At 41.2% G+C, this 17,314-nt stretch overlaps 1 protein-coding gene across 1 annotated transcript; it reads left to right on the forward strand.

Annotated features, from left to right (window-relative positions):
* The first annotated feature begins 9,568 nt into the window (after window positions 1-9,568).
* On the forward strand, window positions 9,569-15,166 carry LOC145773898 (uncharacterized). The gene is made up of 2 exons (XM_082585022.1): window positions 9,569-13,034; window positions 13,296-15,166. Exons 1-2 carry the CDS (start codon window positions 9,569-9,571, stop codon window positions 15,164-15,166), a joined length of 5,337 nt encoding a protein of 1,778 aa, XP_082441148.1.
* The last annotated feature ends 2,148 nt before the right edge of the window (window positions 15,167-17,314 follow it).

A 17,314-nucleotide genomic window follows, 5' to 3' on the forward strand; every position in this document is an offset into this window, starting at 1 on the left:
CAATAACACAAAAAAATACAAGTCATAACCTACAAGTACAATTTTTTGAAACATTTATCGTATTCAAAACCATAACACCTCTGGCGACTTTGGGTCTCAATTGCTGGGTTACGTCCCTGGCGCAACCAGGATCCAACATACTTTGCTGGTGAAAACTTTCTCAGTGGAGGACCGACCATTCGTATAAAGAGTAAACTTGAAACAGTTACAGCTACCGCAAAATGACTTGAGACCTCGATCATTTTCACACGTTTTTAATTGCAATAAGTATTAAACCATTGTGTATTGCATAAAAGGCAATTGTTTCACTCAAATCAATTATGATGTATAATACGTACACAATGGGCTATTAGCAAGACAATGTTACTGTAGAATTGCTTTGGGCATTTTATTAGAATAAAGTAGTGATGAGAATTCAGAGGAAGTTCAGCACCGCCTCCAAAAGGACTTGGATCTTCCGAGCCGTAAAGCTGTCAAAAAGCCTCTTATCAATGAGCGGATGAAAAAACAACGGCTAGCATTTGCCAAGAAATATGCCCATTGGACCACTGAGCAATGGAGAAAAGTAATGTTCTCTGATGAGAACAACTTCCAGGTCTTTAAGATGGGGTCTACTACGGTTCGGCATCCAAGGTCATCTGATCGTTTTGATCCTCGATATACGGTTCCGACTGTTAACACCCACAGTCAGTCATGGTGTGGGGAAGTTTTTCTGGAGAGAAGGGAAGGGGAGGCCTGCACTTTCTTCCAAAAAACACAAAAATGAACGCTGATCTCTATATGCAAGTTTTGGAGGAGCATATGCTCAATTTCTTCCACATTCATGGCTCCGAGGTGTTCATGCATGATAGTGCACCCTGCCACAAATCTAAAAAAGTAACAACTTCCTTGAACACCAACAATAAATGTTCTTGAATGGCCTGGCAACAGCCCGGATTTAAATCCCATCGAAAATTGCTGGCACAAAATGAAGAGAACAATGGCCGAAAAAAAAAACTCCTAACCTGGATACTCTTAAAGAAGAGCTGAAAAAAGTGTGGTGTCTGGAAATGACACCGGATTATTCTAGAAATTTAAGCGACTCTATGCCCAAACGCTTGCAAATGGTTATCAAAAACAAGGGCAATGAGACAAAATATTAACAAAAGTGACTATTTTTAATAAAAGCGTTATTACAAATAAACCTGTGTTTTTCTTTAAAAATAAGGTAGGTCTCAAGTCATTTTGCGGTAGCTGTACATAGTGTGTAGAGAAGCACGGTCAGATGTCAGTATGAGGTTCATTTGTGAAAATCTGTGCTCACACTCGCTCTATGAAAATGGAATGGATTTTAGTGACAATATCAAATTTTAAAGACTCTGGGATCTTCTTTTCGTAGTTACTGTATATATTCACAAAGTCCTCTCATAGCTTTGCGCTCATCTAAGCGCAATCTCTTTGCCACTTTAACGATTTCTTTTTCTCCGTGTGTCATTACCATGTCCTCTGGCCTAGTTGAATCAAGTATTTTGAAGCGGTTAATAAATGGCAAGTCTGTTAAATTCAACAAGCGATCTTGGATAGAACTTCTTAAGTGATGATAAAAGATGCAGGGATTGATTAGCGGGCTATTTCTGCAATTATTTGCATACAATTCCACACCTTTGAACTCTAAGTTTTCTTCAGCATCCTTGGCAATGCGATAATGTCGTCCGGATTCGTTGCTACGTGTTTCAAATAATTTGCAAGATTGTTAATGTTGTTATCTGCATCCCAAATAACTTAGTACGGTACATGCTCTGTTTTGCAGTTCGAGGCTTAGGCTACTTCGGATAATTCTTGCGAGAATTCCTACATCAAAGGCAAGTCTAACAAGAAATCGTGGATATTATCTTCCACAAAAGTCCTTGATATTTCGCACGTTCCCGAGAATTTCTTGTGTCGCTACTAGTTCCCTTTTTGAAATGTTCGACAAGTGCTGGAAAATCATTCCAGACGGCATTAACTGTGCAGAAACCCGAGGCTACCCAACGTGTGTCCAGCAGCCTACCCTTTCGATTTTCAACAACTGCATTTTAACATCCGCTACACATTCATCTAATTCCCTGCTATTGTTAGAAGAAGCCAGGGGCGCCGGAACGATTTTTGACTGCGGGGGCAGGATTATAAAAAAAAGGCATTTTTGTTGCTGAAAGGCCAGTTCTTTTTAATTTTATGATAAGATATAGCGATAATGCTCATCTATCAGCTCACTATCGAGTAATTATACAAGTGTCCGGTATACAAAGAAGAGCATCATGCCATGTTATAATGATGCAACCTACTGTGTTGCAGAATTTTGTGCCGTGAATAACTGAATATTATTTTTGAGGCAAAAATGAAAGATTTTGATTAGTCTAAAAGCGAATAGCAGAAATTGTTATATTGCAAAATGTGCAGTTAGCTTACATGACCTTAAAAGGGCACCATCGCCCCCCCTTTCCGGCGCCCATGGGAGAAGCGTGGTAAAGGCTATGGAGATTGTCCATGAAAGATCGAAATTGATTCACATTACTGACTGATTTTACAACATCACGAACCGATAGTTCCAATCTATGGTTTGCACAATACCACACAACAATGTCTGGAAATTCATCACGAAGCAATTTTGCCACACCATTTTTGCGACCTAACATCACAGCCGCGCCATCACATACAACACCAATGAAACAAGAATATAAAAATGTTGTAGACATGCCATATGATTTCAGGCAGCTTTTCAGGGAATCAAAGATGCCATTCGCCGTAAGACGAGCGAGCTCAACAAGGTCTACAAATACATTCACAGGTTTGCTTCCATCAAGACTGGTACGAAGATATATTATCAGAGTGGATACGCGATTTAACGTGGTTGACTCTTATAGATATACTTTTGCTGAACAGGGCAAAGCATAATAAGAGAACAAAATATTTGCGCTTCCGGAACGCCGTTCCAGACAAGTCAACTTTTTGACCGAGCTTCCAGAGCGGCGTTCCGGACCATTCCGGCGCTCTGGACCGTTCCTGCTGAAATCCAGCCCTGCTAATACGGCACATTATGTTAAATCCGTTAAAGTTACTTTGTTTTGTCTGTTTATGGTTCAACAAAGCAAACTCTCTACCAAAGCTTTACCATGTACTAATATAGTTGATAGCGCTTCGGTAGAGAGTTTGTCTTGTTGAACCATAGGCATACGTTTGTCTTGTTGAACCGAAGCCGATATAGTTGAAGTAAAAAAATGAATTATCACTTGAAATGCCTAAGCTATTGGTGCATACAATAGATTAAGAAGAAACTCTAAAATTACAATTGTTTCAGATATACGTCTATGAAGGTTTTGTCACCTCAAAGATGGCTTTGCCAGTATCACATTTTATTAAAATTTAGGCTCATCAAGACGCTATAGTTGACATAGTATTACTTGCAGCAAAATACAATGTCGAAAGAATTGCTAACCTCAATCCTCAAATCTCTACATATTTTGCTTCAACTTTTGACGTAACCATGGAAATTTATGGTCTTTTGCGCCCCCAAGTGTCAATTTAAAAAAAACATCGTGAATGCAACGGATAAATAATTTTTTCGATTTTAGTTTACTTTTTCTAAAAACTGTCAAACTTATTCTATTTTTAAATTTTTTCAAAACAACATGATGTCATTAAGTGACCACCATCAATTGTGAAATATGTAGCGGACACTATCAGGCCTAATGTGCTCACGATCCTACCTAGCTATCCACTCATATTATAGCCTAAGCCATCCGGCAGGACGACTACAAAAGTATTTTTGTACGTTTTATTTGAGGAGAGCTGTAAATACGTTGGCTATAGTTGTGTCATAGGAAGATGTGAAGAGAGAATACCGTACCGTAGCCTACAAATTTCTTTGAATAGGCGTTTGTATATTGCGTTAAAAAGATGTCATTGTAACACCGCAGCCTTACAAAGAGACTTAACTTCATTTTACGAGGTAGCAGATAGTTTAAACCGATTTGAGCAAGGTATGATCAGGCCCAGAGCCATAAGAGCACCATCTGTGCCCCTTCAAAATCCACTAGTGGGCATCTATGTTCAGTAGGGGAGAGTGGGAAGGTTTGAGCCACTGGGAGGTTTGAACCATGGCTGTTATTGCGGATACCATAAAAGTAGAAATGACGTAACTATGTCTGTAGACAGAGGAAGTAAAGTGATTCCAAAGCATGTCTACGTTAGAGCGATAGCAGCAGCGATTTTAGCGCAAGCAGGTTAGAACTTGTTTTCCTTGCAAAAAGTAAATTTTAGGAATTTCAGTTTGTAGCTGCATGCCATCTTCGCTGTTTTACTTAGGCAATAGTTAATACTACCATGAGTAGTCCTATCTAAAAGGTGTTTAATGATGCTGGCAAATGCTCTGTAAGTGAAAGATTTAATAGCTGATTAGACAAGTTTCTTAAAATGGTGGCAACAGGGAGGTTTGAACCAGTTGATTCGGGAGGTTTGAACCGGTGGCTCAAACCTCCCAGAAGAAAATAAGTTTTAGTAGCTTCTTCTGAAATAGTTTGCGGTCTGTAGTAGTCAATGTATTGTAAGTCTAGTGCTTTAGTATGCATTTGGCTACTTATAAATAGGCTATACAGTCTATGTTAACTGTAGTAATATTGCGAATTGCTTACACAGGGTATTCCTATTGGCCACAGTAAATTACAAGCATTAGTTGAATTTAAGTTTTTATTTCCATCACTATGCCTCGCAAACATGTTAGAACTACAAGCCACGCATCAGCCACTCGTGAGGAGATGTTGCTTGCTTTGGAGGAAATAAAGAATGGAATGTCGATCAGAGAAGTTGCCAAAAGAAGACATATTAACAGGACCACTTTAGGTCGCTATTACAAAGAGTGCAATCGTCCTGGATCTGATAATGGTAGACTCTCAGAAAACATTGGCTATAATAGAACGAAGGTAAAAAGTCTGGTGTTTCCTTGGGAGTTGGAAAGTCTGCTCGCACAGCACATAAAAGACCTGGACGATAGATTTCACGGACTCACACGCACCAAATGCCGTGAGTTGGCTTTCAGTTTGGCTGACAAGAACAACATTCAGATGCCAAGTAACTGGGTGGTTTCTAAGATGGCAGGTTTGTTTTATTTTAAGCCTATGTTGTTTAAAAATTGAATGAGACTGTTCACCAGGCATGTAATTCAATAACATGATACGCTCTTCTGGTGTAAAATAAGCAAAACTATCACAAGGTGTTTTTAGTGATAATCTGCATTTATTTTCCGACGTTTCGTTAATCAGACACGATTAACTTGTTTATTAATTCTGTGTGGAAAATTGTGTACGGTAGCACATTGTAGATCACATTGGTTTGTTTTTTCGACATTACTCAACACACACCACCTCTCAATTCTTTCCCATAAACTTTTGCAGGAATTGACTGGTTTGAAGGTTTCAAGGAGAGACACCATCTGACATGTCGTAAACCAGAAGCGACGTCTTTAGGAAGAGCGACAGCTTTCAACAAAACAACTGTTGGGGAGTTTTTCGACAACCTTGGAAGAGTTATGGACAGGTCTCGTAACAATAGCCTAACATTGCTTTGTACTTAGCAATTCTTATGATCTGAAAAAGGCTTCATTGTATCGTTTTGTGTTTTAGGTACAACTTTGCTGCAAGTAGAATATACAACCTTGATGAAACAGGTGTCACAACCGTGCAAAGACCAAATCATATCGTGACAACGAAAGGAAAAAAACAAGTTGGTTCTGTGACATCTGCAGAGAGAGGAGAACTTGTAACAGTTGTATGTGCTGTCAGTGCTTCAGGTGTTGCCATTCCCCCCATGTTTATCTTTCCAAGAGTAAGATATAAGGAGGAATTTGTTAGACATGGACCAGCAGAATCCATTGGAGAAGGTAGGCTACCAAATCTGGGTGGATTAACGAAGAAAAATTTTTGGTCTACTTGAAACATTTTGTGAAGCATAGTGGTTGTTCCCCCTCTCAACCTGTCCTCTTAATTCTCGACAACCATGAGTCTCACGTTTCTTGGGAGGCTGTGGAGTTTGCTGATAAAAGTGGCATTGAATTGCTGACTTTGCCTCCTCACACTTCTCACAAACTTCAACCGCTTGATAAATCAGTGTTTGGGCCATTTAAAGGCTATTACAACCAGGCTGTAGATGGATGGATGCGAACCTACAACAACAAAACTTTTCGGATTTATGACATTCCACAATGCGTTAAGGAGGCTTTTTTAAACGCTATGACGCCAAGGAACATCACTTCTGGCTTTGCCTCTACAGGAATATATCCTTTTAACAAAAGTATATTCACAGACACAGATTTTGCCCCATCACTTCTGAGTGATAGACCAAATCCCCAAACAAGTACCTCCCATCAACCTGAAGTGAATGAAGCTAATGTTATGGCCGCAGTTCCCAACACTATTGCTAACCGATCAACTGATAATGCTTATTTCTTTGAAGGTGCGACACATTTACCCGTATCTTCATTGCAAGATCTCGAGGAATATCACGCCTCAGAAAGCTTCATACCACCCAACGAAGTTATTCCATTACCATCAAGCAAAACCCCAAGAGTTCAACGCAAAAGGAAACGAGTAAAAAGTCGGGTTCTCACAGAGACTCCAGAAAAACAGGCAATAAAAATTCAGCACGAAGAAAGACGTGCAAAGCAGGAAAAATTGCTCAGAAGAAAACAAAAAATTATTAGACCAAAGCCAAAGAAACCCCCCACAAAACGTGTGCTAGCTCTTAATGAAAGCTCAAGTTCTGATGAGGATGATGCAGTTCCTTTGGACGATATGTCAGACACAGCATCAGAGAGTGGAAGTAGTGTAAATGAAGAGCAAAATCCCAAAGAACTTGCTGTAGGAGATTTTGTTGTTGTTAAATTTAATACCAAAGAGAACACACGTCATTACATTGGCAAGATAGATGACGTGGGCACAATCGACGAGGAGCCTGAAGCTCGCTTCTTGCAAAAGGTTCCATCTACAAATAAGAGTGGAAAGCCATCATTTACATTCAAAGAAAATGATGAAGGGTCTTTTCCACGAAGCGACATAGTAAAAGTTTTACCCAATCCACAAAAAGCGGGAGGAACTGCAAGAAGGGAGAGCCATTTTATATTCAATTGTTGCCTGAAAGAGTTCAATTTGGAATGATAACATATTGATGTTGACAATGCTTAATTACTCTTACGAGACAGTTGATTGACAGTTACTGGTCGTTGTTTGTGTTGCATGTTTTTTATTATTTTTGTACTTATACCGCTGTAAATGTTTGAGACATCTTTTTCATTGATTATTTGTGAAACAATGTGTATTTATCCAACTTTGAAAAGGTGGGTTAAATTACCCCAGTGTGGTTCAAATCACCCTTTTGAGTGGTTCAAATCACCCCAACCCAAGGGTGATTTGAACCACTTGAGAACTTTCTGAAAATACTTTATATTTTTCGTTGTAATAAATTTCATTTGCAAATTCACTTTGGGCTTGCTCAAGTACATCCTAGACTTGGATGTCATGCAAAAAAATTGCTGAAAAATTGAATCCTGAAGCAGACATTAGGAATATTGAGAAAAGTGGTTCAAACCACCCCACCCTCCCCTAATGGAGCTTAAACTGTTTTTCAAACTATGTTTGTTGAAAAATAAGGGAAAAAACGTTAAGTTAGGGCCGCAAACTCTTTCAATGTAAGAAAAAAATCACAGCATTTTAGCATGGAGTAGACAAGAGAGAGAGAGAGAGAGAGAAACCTTTTATTTTGTCTGCTGCGAAAAATAGTAGGCTATACGGTACAAATATCGAAAAATAGTATACGGTACAAATAGAAGACAACTCTTAACTTGGATTTTCCATAGACAAAACCTAACTAAAATAGTATACGGTACAAATAGAAGACAACTCTTAACTTAGATTTTTCATAGACGACAAAACCTAACAATAACATGAAAATAAACTAAAAACTACAAACGGCTACACAAATGTAGAAAAATAGAAAAAAGAAACGTATAAGCATGTGATGGCAAGGCAGAGAAGAGGCAAAATTAGCCTACATGACGCTCAATTGCCCAGGAAAAGATTTTCTACGAAAGAATGCTGGCAATGGAGTAGCGGGTATAGAAAAAATATATAATGAGAGACCAGAATTTTAACAAAGCAAAACTTCAAAAATGAATGTGTAAAAGTTATCGACTTTAGCCTAACCTTGAATTTTTACAAATGATTGCATTTGTATTGATTTCAACGTTTTAGTTTCAAATGTCATCAGAAGGGCAAAGGGAGCAAGTAATTGTCACACTTCCTCAAATAAACATTTAAACCTGTATTAGGCTACAGCATCTTTTGAGAGAGTAAGCTATTATTATTGATTTAAGCTGAAAGTATTCTCAGAATGCAAAATTTTGAGGTATTTTTTTTCTCCAAATTTTCTGGGAGAAGCCCCCAAATCCCCATTCAGGTGCTTCTTCTTCGCCGATTCGTTGCCGCGCTCACTGACATGTGCTGGCTGCTTTTGGCTGCTGCTGCAATACTTGTTAGAAACGATTCCCCGCCCATTTAATATTATTGTTGTATCTCTGCTCCATTCTATTTTCATGCTTGAGTGACCCGGCCATGCATTAACAATTTTTGCTAGTTGATCTTTCTTTTTACGTTTTGGCATGGACTGGAGTGGTCATTGTTTTATAAATCTGGAGAACTGGAGATTTGGAGTGACTAGGGAATATGTAAGAATTCGGTAAGCAACTGTTTGTTTTGTTTTATTATTGTCGTTTTCAATACACCATTTCTTCTAATAAGTAAGGCCTGCACTTTATCCAGTCTAGGCAGAAAACGTTTTAGACATCATTTATAAAACATACCTTTGCTTGGTGCAAGGTTATGCCTGTCTAGTTAACTCTAGCTAGTTGTGTAATTTGTTTGTTATCCTAGGGTAGTCTTTTCAGGTCTGCCAAGGATTCATTTATGGTATGTGCCTTTGTCTAGCTCACTTTAGCTAGTTGTGTAATTTGTTTTGTTATCCTAGGGTAGTCTTTTCAGGTCTGCCAAGGATTAACTTTTTGGTTTGTGCCTTTGAGCCTGCCATGCTGTAAAGTTTCTTTGAACTTTGTAACTAGTTGTTTGTTATCCTAGGGTAGTCTTTTCAGGTCTGCCAAGGATTCATTTTTTGGTTTGTGCCTTTGAGCCTGCCATGCTGTAAAGTTTCTTTGAACTTTGTAACTAGTTGTTTGTTATCCTAGGGTAGTCTTTTCAGGTCTGCCAAGGATTCATTTTTTGGTTTGTGCCTTTGAGCCCGCCACGTTGTAAACTTGGTTTAAATTTTGTAAATAGATCTTCACTTTGGGCAGTCTTGTCAGGTCTGCCAAAGATTGAAGCTTCTAAGCCTGTACTCTGTCAGGCCATTGTTCTAGTCAGGTAGAACTGGTTACCGTTAAACCCTGTAATTTTAGTAGGTTGCTTACTGACATTCTCCATAACATCGTGAAGGTCAATTGTCACCTCACCTAAGGTAAGTACCATACAGATTTTGTTTTTTGTAGCTTGTATATTGCTGTGTGTTAATTATGGCTCGTAAAAAGCCCAAGCAAACTCCAAGACGGAGTAAGCCAAATGGTTATGCTAGTGGCTCAACAGAGCAGCATGAGGCCGCCTCTAATATTAGTGGTCAACATGACAGTAGCGAAGAGCTGCCAGGTCTTGTTGTGTTAGAACAAGAGCTGGTTGAAATCGAGCTTGGCATAACTTCCATCGACATGGAGCTATGCTCAAGTGATGATTTCCTGAGCTCTTCTGAAGTTTTGGAGGTAAAGAAAAGATGCCTTGAACTTCAAAGGAAGCTCTCCCTTAAACGTTTAGATTTACTCAAATGCAAACCACAGCAATCAGGCTCAATAGAATCTAGGATGAACCGTATGGGGGAAAGCATTTATGGTTTGCTTGAAGCATGCTCTACCCTCATTCGAAGCTGTCGAGAGCAATCCAAGCGAGTGTCACATCAAACATCATCGGTAGTTATGGATGCAGGCAGTGACACAGGCAAAGCTGCTGAGTCTAGCAGTCACGTGACACCCCGTGAGAGTGGTGTAAAGATACCACCTGTAAAAGCAGAACAGGGTATCCTTCAGGGCAGCAGTAGTGCTAGTAATATTCTTAATCCTTACACATCTCCCTTTCGCACTGAAGCTAATAATAGTAGTGAATTTCCCATCGTCGTGCCTCAACCCCAGCTCAGTGCAGGGTTTCAAAATGTTCATGGTCCTCGGTTGTCGCTGGAGAAGTTTGACGGCAATGTGTTAAAGTTCTTTAACTTTAAAAGGCGTTTTGAACGATACATTGAGTCAAACTATCTAAGCTTTGAAGATCGCATCGCCTTTTTGGAGGACAATTGTGTAGGCCAGGCCTTGGAAGTAATTTCTGGCCTGAGTTGCTTGCAAAATAGTGAAAGAGCATATGGAATGGCATGGGATAGATTGAGAAAAAGGTTTGGCAACCCTGGAAAACTCATGGCCAAAGTGAAGGAAGATTTGCTGCAAGGACCCCCTATTTCAGAGTGGGATGCGCCGGGCCTCACAAAGCTTTGCGACAAGATGTATAAGTGTGAAGTCAGTTTCGATGGCTGGGGTAAGTCCCATCTTTTAAACAGTGATGAGGTGCTTCAACGGCTGTTCCTGCGACTTCCTTATAAGTTAAAGGAGCAGTTTGTTAATGTTAATCACTTGGGATCGGACTGTGCCACGTTTGGCGATTTAAGAGTCTTGGTCGAGGATGCAGCCTCTCGAGCCGACAGCCAATATGGCCATCTTATGCAACCAGGCAAAGATGTTAAGAGAGCTCTACAACCAACGATGGCTCGATCTAATCCGCAAGGTGGCTACAAGCGTGCTTCGGTTTGCACAATCCAAGAGCAGATTTCCCAATCTGCTAACCATAAACAAGAGTCCTGTTGTTTGTGTGCAGAGTCGCATGCCCTATGGAAGTGTGAGATGTTTAAACAAAAACCTGTTGCAGAAAGAAGAACCCTGGTGCAAAAGCATAGACTGTGTTTCTGTTGCTTGAGATCAGGCCACAGAGTGGTGGACTGCAGATTTAAGAAATCTTGTGCAACGTGTGGATCGAGGCATAACTCACTTCTGCATGTAAACCGTGTGGAAGTGGAAAGTCCCTCTTCCCCGAGGAAGAGCATCTCAGCAACAACGTCTGCAACTGTGCCAGCTACATCTGGGACAACAATGTTTAAGGTTTTACCAGTTAAGGTATGGGCTGGGGACCCCTCCAACTATACCTATACTTATGCTTTTATCGATGAAGGGTCTAGCGTCAGTCTATGCTCCTCAAGCCTCGTATCTCGCTTAGGGGTTGCTGCGACGAAAAGCAATGTGGAGTTGCTGACCACCAATGCTGTCTCCTTTCATGACAAGAAAATTGATTTTTTGGCTGTGCAGGGAATGGAAGAGCAAGCTGTGTTTTCCGTTGCAGATGCTCTGGTGATGGACCAGATTGTGGATGTCAGCCACAGTATCCCCACCGAAGCACTTAGTAGTGCATATAGTCATTTGGAGGACTTAAAGTTCCCTGAACTAAAAGATAGGAAGGTTGAGTTGTTATTGGGTAGCGATCTTCACCAGGCTTATCTTTTGCAGGAAGTTCGTACTGGCGCACCAGGAGAACCATGCGGACTGCACACCCTTCTGGGTTGGACCATATATGGGAAAGATGGTGGCGATAGGCAGCTCAACTCACCAGTAATGGTAAACTTTCTTAGCGTAAAGGAGTCTTGCGATAGAATGTTAAATGTGTTGTTGCAGGATTTTAATGACATCGGTGAGCCACAGGTACCCTGTCCTTCAATTGAGGATAAACGTGCGCTGCAGATCATGCAGGACACAGTGAAGAAGGTGGATGGACACTATTCTGTAGGGTTGCTGTGGAAAGATGAACACCCGGACCTGTGCAATAATCGCTCTATGGCACTCAAGCGCTTAGAGGGAATGAAGCGGCGATTTATTGCTGACCCGGAGTTATTCAATGAGTATCGTGGTAAAATGCAGGAATATATTAAATGTGGCTATGCTGTGCCACTTGAAACTGGTGTGGTAGACACACCAGGGAAGACGTGCTATGTGCCCCATCACTGCACGACCAATGCGGCCAAGTTTAGAGTCGTTTTCGACTGCAGCGCGAAGTTTAAAGGCGTGTCATTAAATGACAAGCTGCTTCATGGCCCAGATCTCACCAATAACCTTGTAGGAACATTGTTTCGCTTCAGGCAACATCCGATCGCTGTTGTGGGCGATATTAAGGCCATGTTTTCCCAAGTACGCGTAGACGAAGGGGACAGGGATGCCTTTCGATTCATATGGTATCCGGACGATGATCTCAAGCGGGAACCTGTCGACTACCGCATGCAAACACATGTGTTTGGAGCAAAGTCGTCGCCATGCTGTGCTGCCTTCGCGCTTCGGATGACTGCCAAAGACAATGAAGCAGGTGCTGATCAAAACACTGTTAACACAGTTTTAAAAAATGTTTATGTTGACGATATTTGTCATTCATGTGAATCGCCGGATCAGGCTATCGAACTAATACAACAACTGCGTGAACTATTACAAAGTGGCGGCTTCCATTTAACTAAATTCCTGTCTAACAGTGCAGAGGTCTTGAGTTCTGTGTTGCAGGAAGACTTGGCGTCGAAGGTCGATTTGCCTCAGTGCCAGCTTCCAACGCAGAAAACCCTTGGTGTTGTGTGGAATGCTGCGAGCGATTGCATGGAGGTGAGGGTGAGTATCCAACAAAAGCCTAACACCCGGAGAGGCGTTCTCTCCATGATTTCGCAAACATACGACCCACTAGGTCTAATACAACCCTTCATTTTACCTGCTAGGCAACTCCTGCAGCAGGCATGTGACGCTCAACTTGATTGGGATGAACCCCTTAATGGCCTTGGGCCAGTAAACATTAATTGGGAAGCTTGGTTAAAGGCCCTTCCAGAGCTTGAATGTGTTTCCATCGCTAGAAGCCTGACTCTTTTTGGTAAATGTGCTATCCGCTTTGAATTGCATGGTTTTTGTGATGCCAGTACCAGTGGCTATGGGGTCGTGTTTTATGTTAAAGTGTTTTATGATGATTCTGTAGTAATTTGTAATTTTCTATTTGGCAAGTCTCGAGTGGCTCCATTAAAGCCTGTTAGCGTACCTCGCCTGGAGCTCACTGCTGCTGTGCTCGCTGCCAAAGTCTGCAATTTTATCCTGACGGAGTGTGATTTTAAATTCAATTGTGTTGTCTTATGGACAGACTCAACTGTTGTGCTGCGTTACATTAATAATACTTCGACTCGTTTCCACACCTTTGTGGCTAATAGGCTGAGCACTATTCACATGCTTACCAGTGTCAATCAATGGCATTATGTACCGACTACCTTAAACCCCGCTGACCTCGCGTCTCGGGGAGTTTGGCCTGATAAAGTTAATACCGCTAAGCTTTGGTTTAATGGTCCTAAGTTTTTGCATGATGTCACGAGCAATTGGCCAAACCAGCCCGACTTTGTTGGCGGAATTTCGTCAGACGATCCAGAGGTTAAAAACATTGAACGTTGCTCAGCTCAGCAACACACGATTACGGACTCAGACTCTCTATGTCGGTTGTTTACCCGCTACTCGCATTTCCACGATCTGCAAAGAACGGTTGCATGGTTGCTTCGCTTCAAATTGTACCTGAAAAGGAAATGCCGAGATGACTCCTTGACTGTTAAGACAGATTCGCTCAGTGTCGAGGAGATGGACGAAGCTGAACTTGCCATTGTCACAGCCGCCCAGCATCAAGCATACCCGACGGTGTTCGCAGTTCTCCATAACCACCCAGGATTTGACGCCCCGGTGGAACTCGTGTCCGACTTGCAGTTGAAGAAGCATGTGGCTTTGAAGGAGCTACAGTCCCTAAACCCCTATGTTGTTAACGGAACGTTACGAGTTGGTGGGCGATTGCAACAATCTTCTCTGTCAAGCGGAAGAAGGCATCCGATCATTCTCCCACATCAGCACCCAATCACCGATCTAGTGATCATGAGGTATCACGAACGAGAAGGACACATGGGATGCTCACAAGTCCTTACCGCCATTGCTTCCCGTTATTGGATTGTCAAAGGGCGATCAGCTGTCAAAAGGGTCTTGCATTCCTGTATGAACTGTCGTTTTTGGAAAGCTACCGCCGGAAAACAGCAGATGGGCAACTTACCTGCTCCACGCGTAAACAAATCCATTCCTTTTCAAGCTGCTGGCACTGACCTTCTTGGTCCATTGATGGTAAAGAGCGGCCGCAGCAGTGTTAAGCGATATGTTTGTATTTTTAATTGTTTGGCGACCCGTGCTGTGCACTTTGAGGTCGTGCAATCCCTGGAGGCAAGTGCATTCCTTCAAGCCTACCGAAGATTCTGCAGCCGTAGAAACGTTTGTCCTACTGATCTGTACAGTGACAACGGAGGAAACTTTGTTGCTGCAGACCGCGAACTTCGGCAAGGACTCAAGAACCTCCATCAAAAGAAAGTCACCGATGCCTTACTTCGGCATGAAACGAACTGGCACTTCAACCCTCCGCGTGCTTCACATCAAGGCGGCTTCTACGAAACATTTTTTCGTTTATTAAGAAAATTGATGCGGTCGCTGGTAGGAAACGCTACGTTGGATGAGTTCGACCTTCTAACGCTGGTAGCAGAGATTGAAAGAATTTTAAACGATCGTCCCATCACTTCGCTCCCATCGTCACCAGATGACCTGCAAGCCCTGACTCCAAGTATGATACTCACCGGTTCAGCTTGTGACACCCTACCGCCAGATGTTTTTATGAAGGCTGACGGTCATCGACGCTCTTGGAGAAAGACCCAATACCTCACAGACAAGTTTTGGGAACAATGGCTGTTGCAATATCTCCCTCTGCTGCAGCCCCGACAAAAGTGGTTTGGCACATCTCCAAGCTTGAAACCAGGCGATTTGGTACTGGTAGCGGACGAGGCAACTAAACGTGGGCACTGGCCCAAGGCTATTGTAAAAGAAGTTATGCCGGACACTAATAAACTTGTCAGACGCGTGCGAGTAAAAGTTGCTGACGGTACAGAGTTTGTTCGCGACATCAGAAAGATCTGCCTGCTAGAGGGCAGTATGGACTTTTAAAATGACAATTTTGTTTTCTAGGCTGGCTGGTTGGCACGATTGCACAACTGACATTGCTCATGCTGCTTAGGTTTTATATTTGAATTGTATTGCGTGTTTGTGTTTATTTTACTATTATTATTCTTGTGCTCCTCACTACCGCAGCTAGCGCGGCGTCGTCGATGCATTTGCATCCAGCAGTTCTGCCATAACTGTGTTATTGACTCCCATCAATAGTGTTGTTTCTATTTGCATCCTGCAGTTATTTACACTGTAGCAGTCTAGCTCTGTTTTTGGTCTGACTATTTCACACACCTGTCTCACTACTAAAGCTTTTGCTATGTGCGATATTATTTTTTTTGTGTTTTGTCAATTCATTGCTTAACTATCACGACTCGACTTAACAGTCGCGTGTTTTTTCTGGTAGCCTACTTTTGCTCTGACGTTAATGTCACTTGCGCTGGTCATAGCATTGCGCAGTATTAGGTTGTATGTGTGCTTTTGTTTATGCCATATCCCCACTTCTGCCACTGGTACCATGTATGCTATCATTTGTTTTTCGTGTATCCGTTTATGCTGACTTCCAGTTGTCGGTAGACTTATGTTTTTGTGCTTATTCTTAGCAATCGCTAAGCATGTTGGTCAAAAGGGTTTATTAACTCTTCTTGGGCGTGTCTTCGAGCTACTGTTATGTATGTTCTATTAGGTTTGTGTGTAATGCAAGCCAGCTTTTATGTTGCAATTGTGATCCTTGCTAACCGCGAATATTTTTGATTCTGGTCGACATTTGCATAATTCATGTTAATTGTCGTTTATGTGGCCACCTTGTGGCAATTAATTGGTTTGTGTTTTGCTTCGTTTTAATCGTTTTACATTGGTAAAACCCTCATTTGTTAAACTCTGGTTTTGGGGGTGGGTATGTTAGAAACGATTCCCCGCCCATTTAATATTATTGTTGTATCTCTGCTCCATTCTATTTTCATGCTTGAGTGACCCGGCCATGCATTAACAATTTTTGCTAGTTGATCTTTCTTTTTACGTTTTGGCATGGACTGGAGTGGTCATTGTTTTATAAATCTGGAGAACTGGAGATTTGGAGTGACTAGGGAATATGTAAGAATTCGGTAAGCAACTGTTTGTTTTGTTTTATTATTGTCGTTTTCAATACACCATTTCTTCTAATAAGTAAGGCCTGCACTCTATCCAGTCTAGGCAGAAAACGTTTTAGACAATACTTTTCAATGATATTGATTTGTCCTCTCCTTCGAAATTTTGTGCTGGCTGCTGCGAAAAGCTTACATGCAACTGATCCCGGACAGGCACACGGTCCGCATGAACTTTGGGAAACATTAGAAGGAACTCTAAACCAGGACATATATCGACCAGTGGCGTACCGCGACCACTTTGTTTGGGTGTTCACTTTTTTAGCGAGATTCAAAATATAGGGTACATTTACTTTGCTTTAGTTTCCACTGTAACATGTACCATGTTTTAAGCAACAAATTTATATTTTAACATTTAACCGAAATTATTAGAATTGAAAAATGCATTTAAACGCTGCAAATTCAAAACCTATATTCTGTTCTCACGGAATCTAGGTCACGTTTTCCCAGAAATGCCACTCTCACAGAATTTAGCTCACCACAATCGTATTTCTGAAGCGATGTAATTGGGTAACTGGCTTCGCTTAATAATTCTCACGATAAGCTATTACTGATAAAAAGGAACTATATTATGAGAGAAGCGGGGAATTGGAAAATGCTGATAACTTAAATATATAAAACAGAGATTTTGTATGGCGACTGAAGAGAACTAAAATTCCCAACTGGAGAATGTCGCTATTCTGACACCGGTTGCAATAAATTAAATTAAGTTAGTTAGACATATATTTCAATTTCCCGCATTTGTAACTTTGATTTAATAAAAAATGATTAGTTTTATTTAATTCGTTTTGCTTTATGTAGGAAGTCATACCCCTAGACTAGACAGCCAGAAGCCTAAATTATCCTCTTTTAATTAGAGACTTAGAGTCTCTCAATATTCTTTTAAATTATCCTTTTTATTTTTATAAACAAATTACGACAGTTAGATAGTAAAACCCCACGCTGGGGACTTAAGATAGACAAATCCCTACACTAAAGGGGACTAAGATAAGTAAAAACCCTACAC

The sequence above is a fragment of the Aplidium turbinatum genome, chromosome 7 (genome assembly GCF_918807975.1).
Source record: "Aplidium turbinatum chromosome 7, kaAplTurb1.1, whole genome shotgun sequence".
Lineage (NCBI taxonomy): Eukaryota > Metazoa > Chordata > Ascidiacea > Aplousobranchia > Polyclinidae > Aplidium > Aplidium turbinatum.

Excerpts from the sequence above, each read along its gene's own strand:
- LOC145773898 (XM_082585022.1), top strand. The coding sequence starts at position 9,569 with ATGGCTCGTAAAAAGCCCAAGCAAACTCCAAGACGGAGTAAGCCAAAT. Across the intron at positions 13,035-13,295 it reads TAGAAGCCTGACTCTTTTTG|ACTCAACTGTTGTGCTGCGT; the intron begins GTAAATGTGCTA and ends TCTTATGGACAG.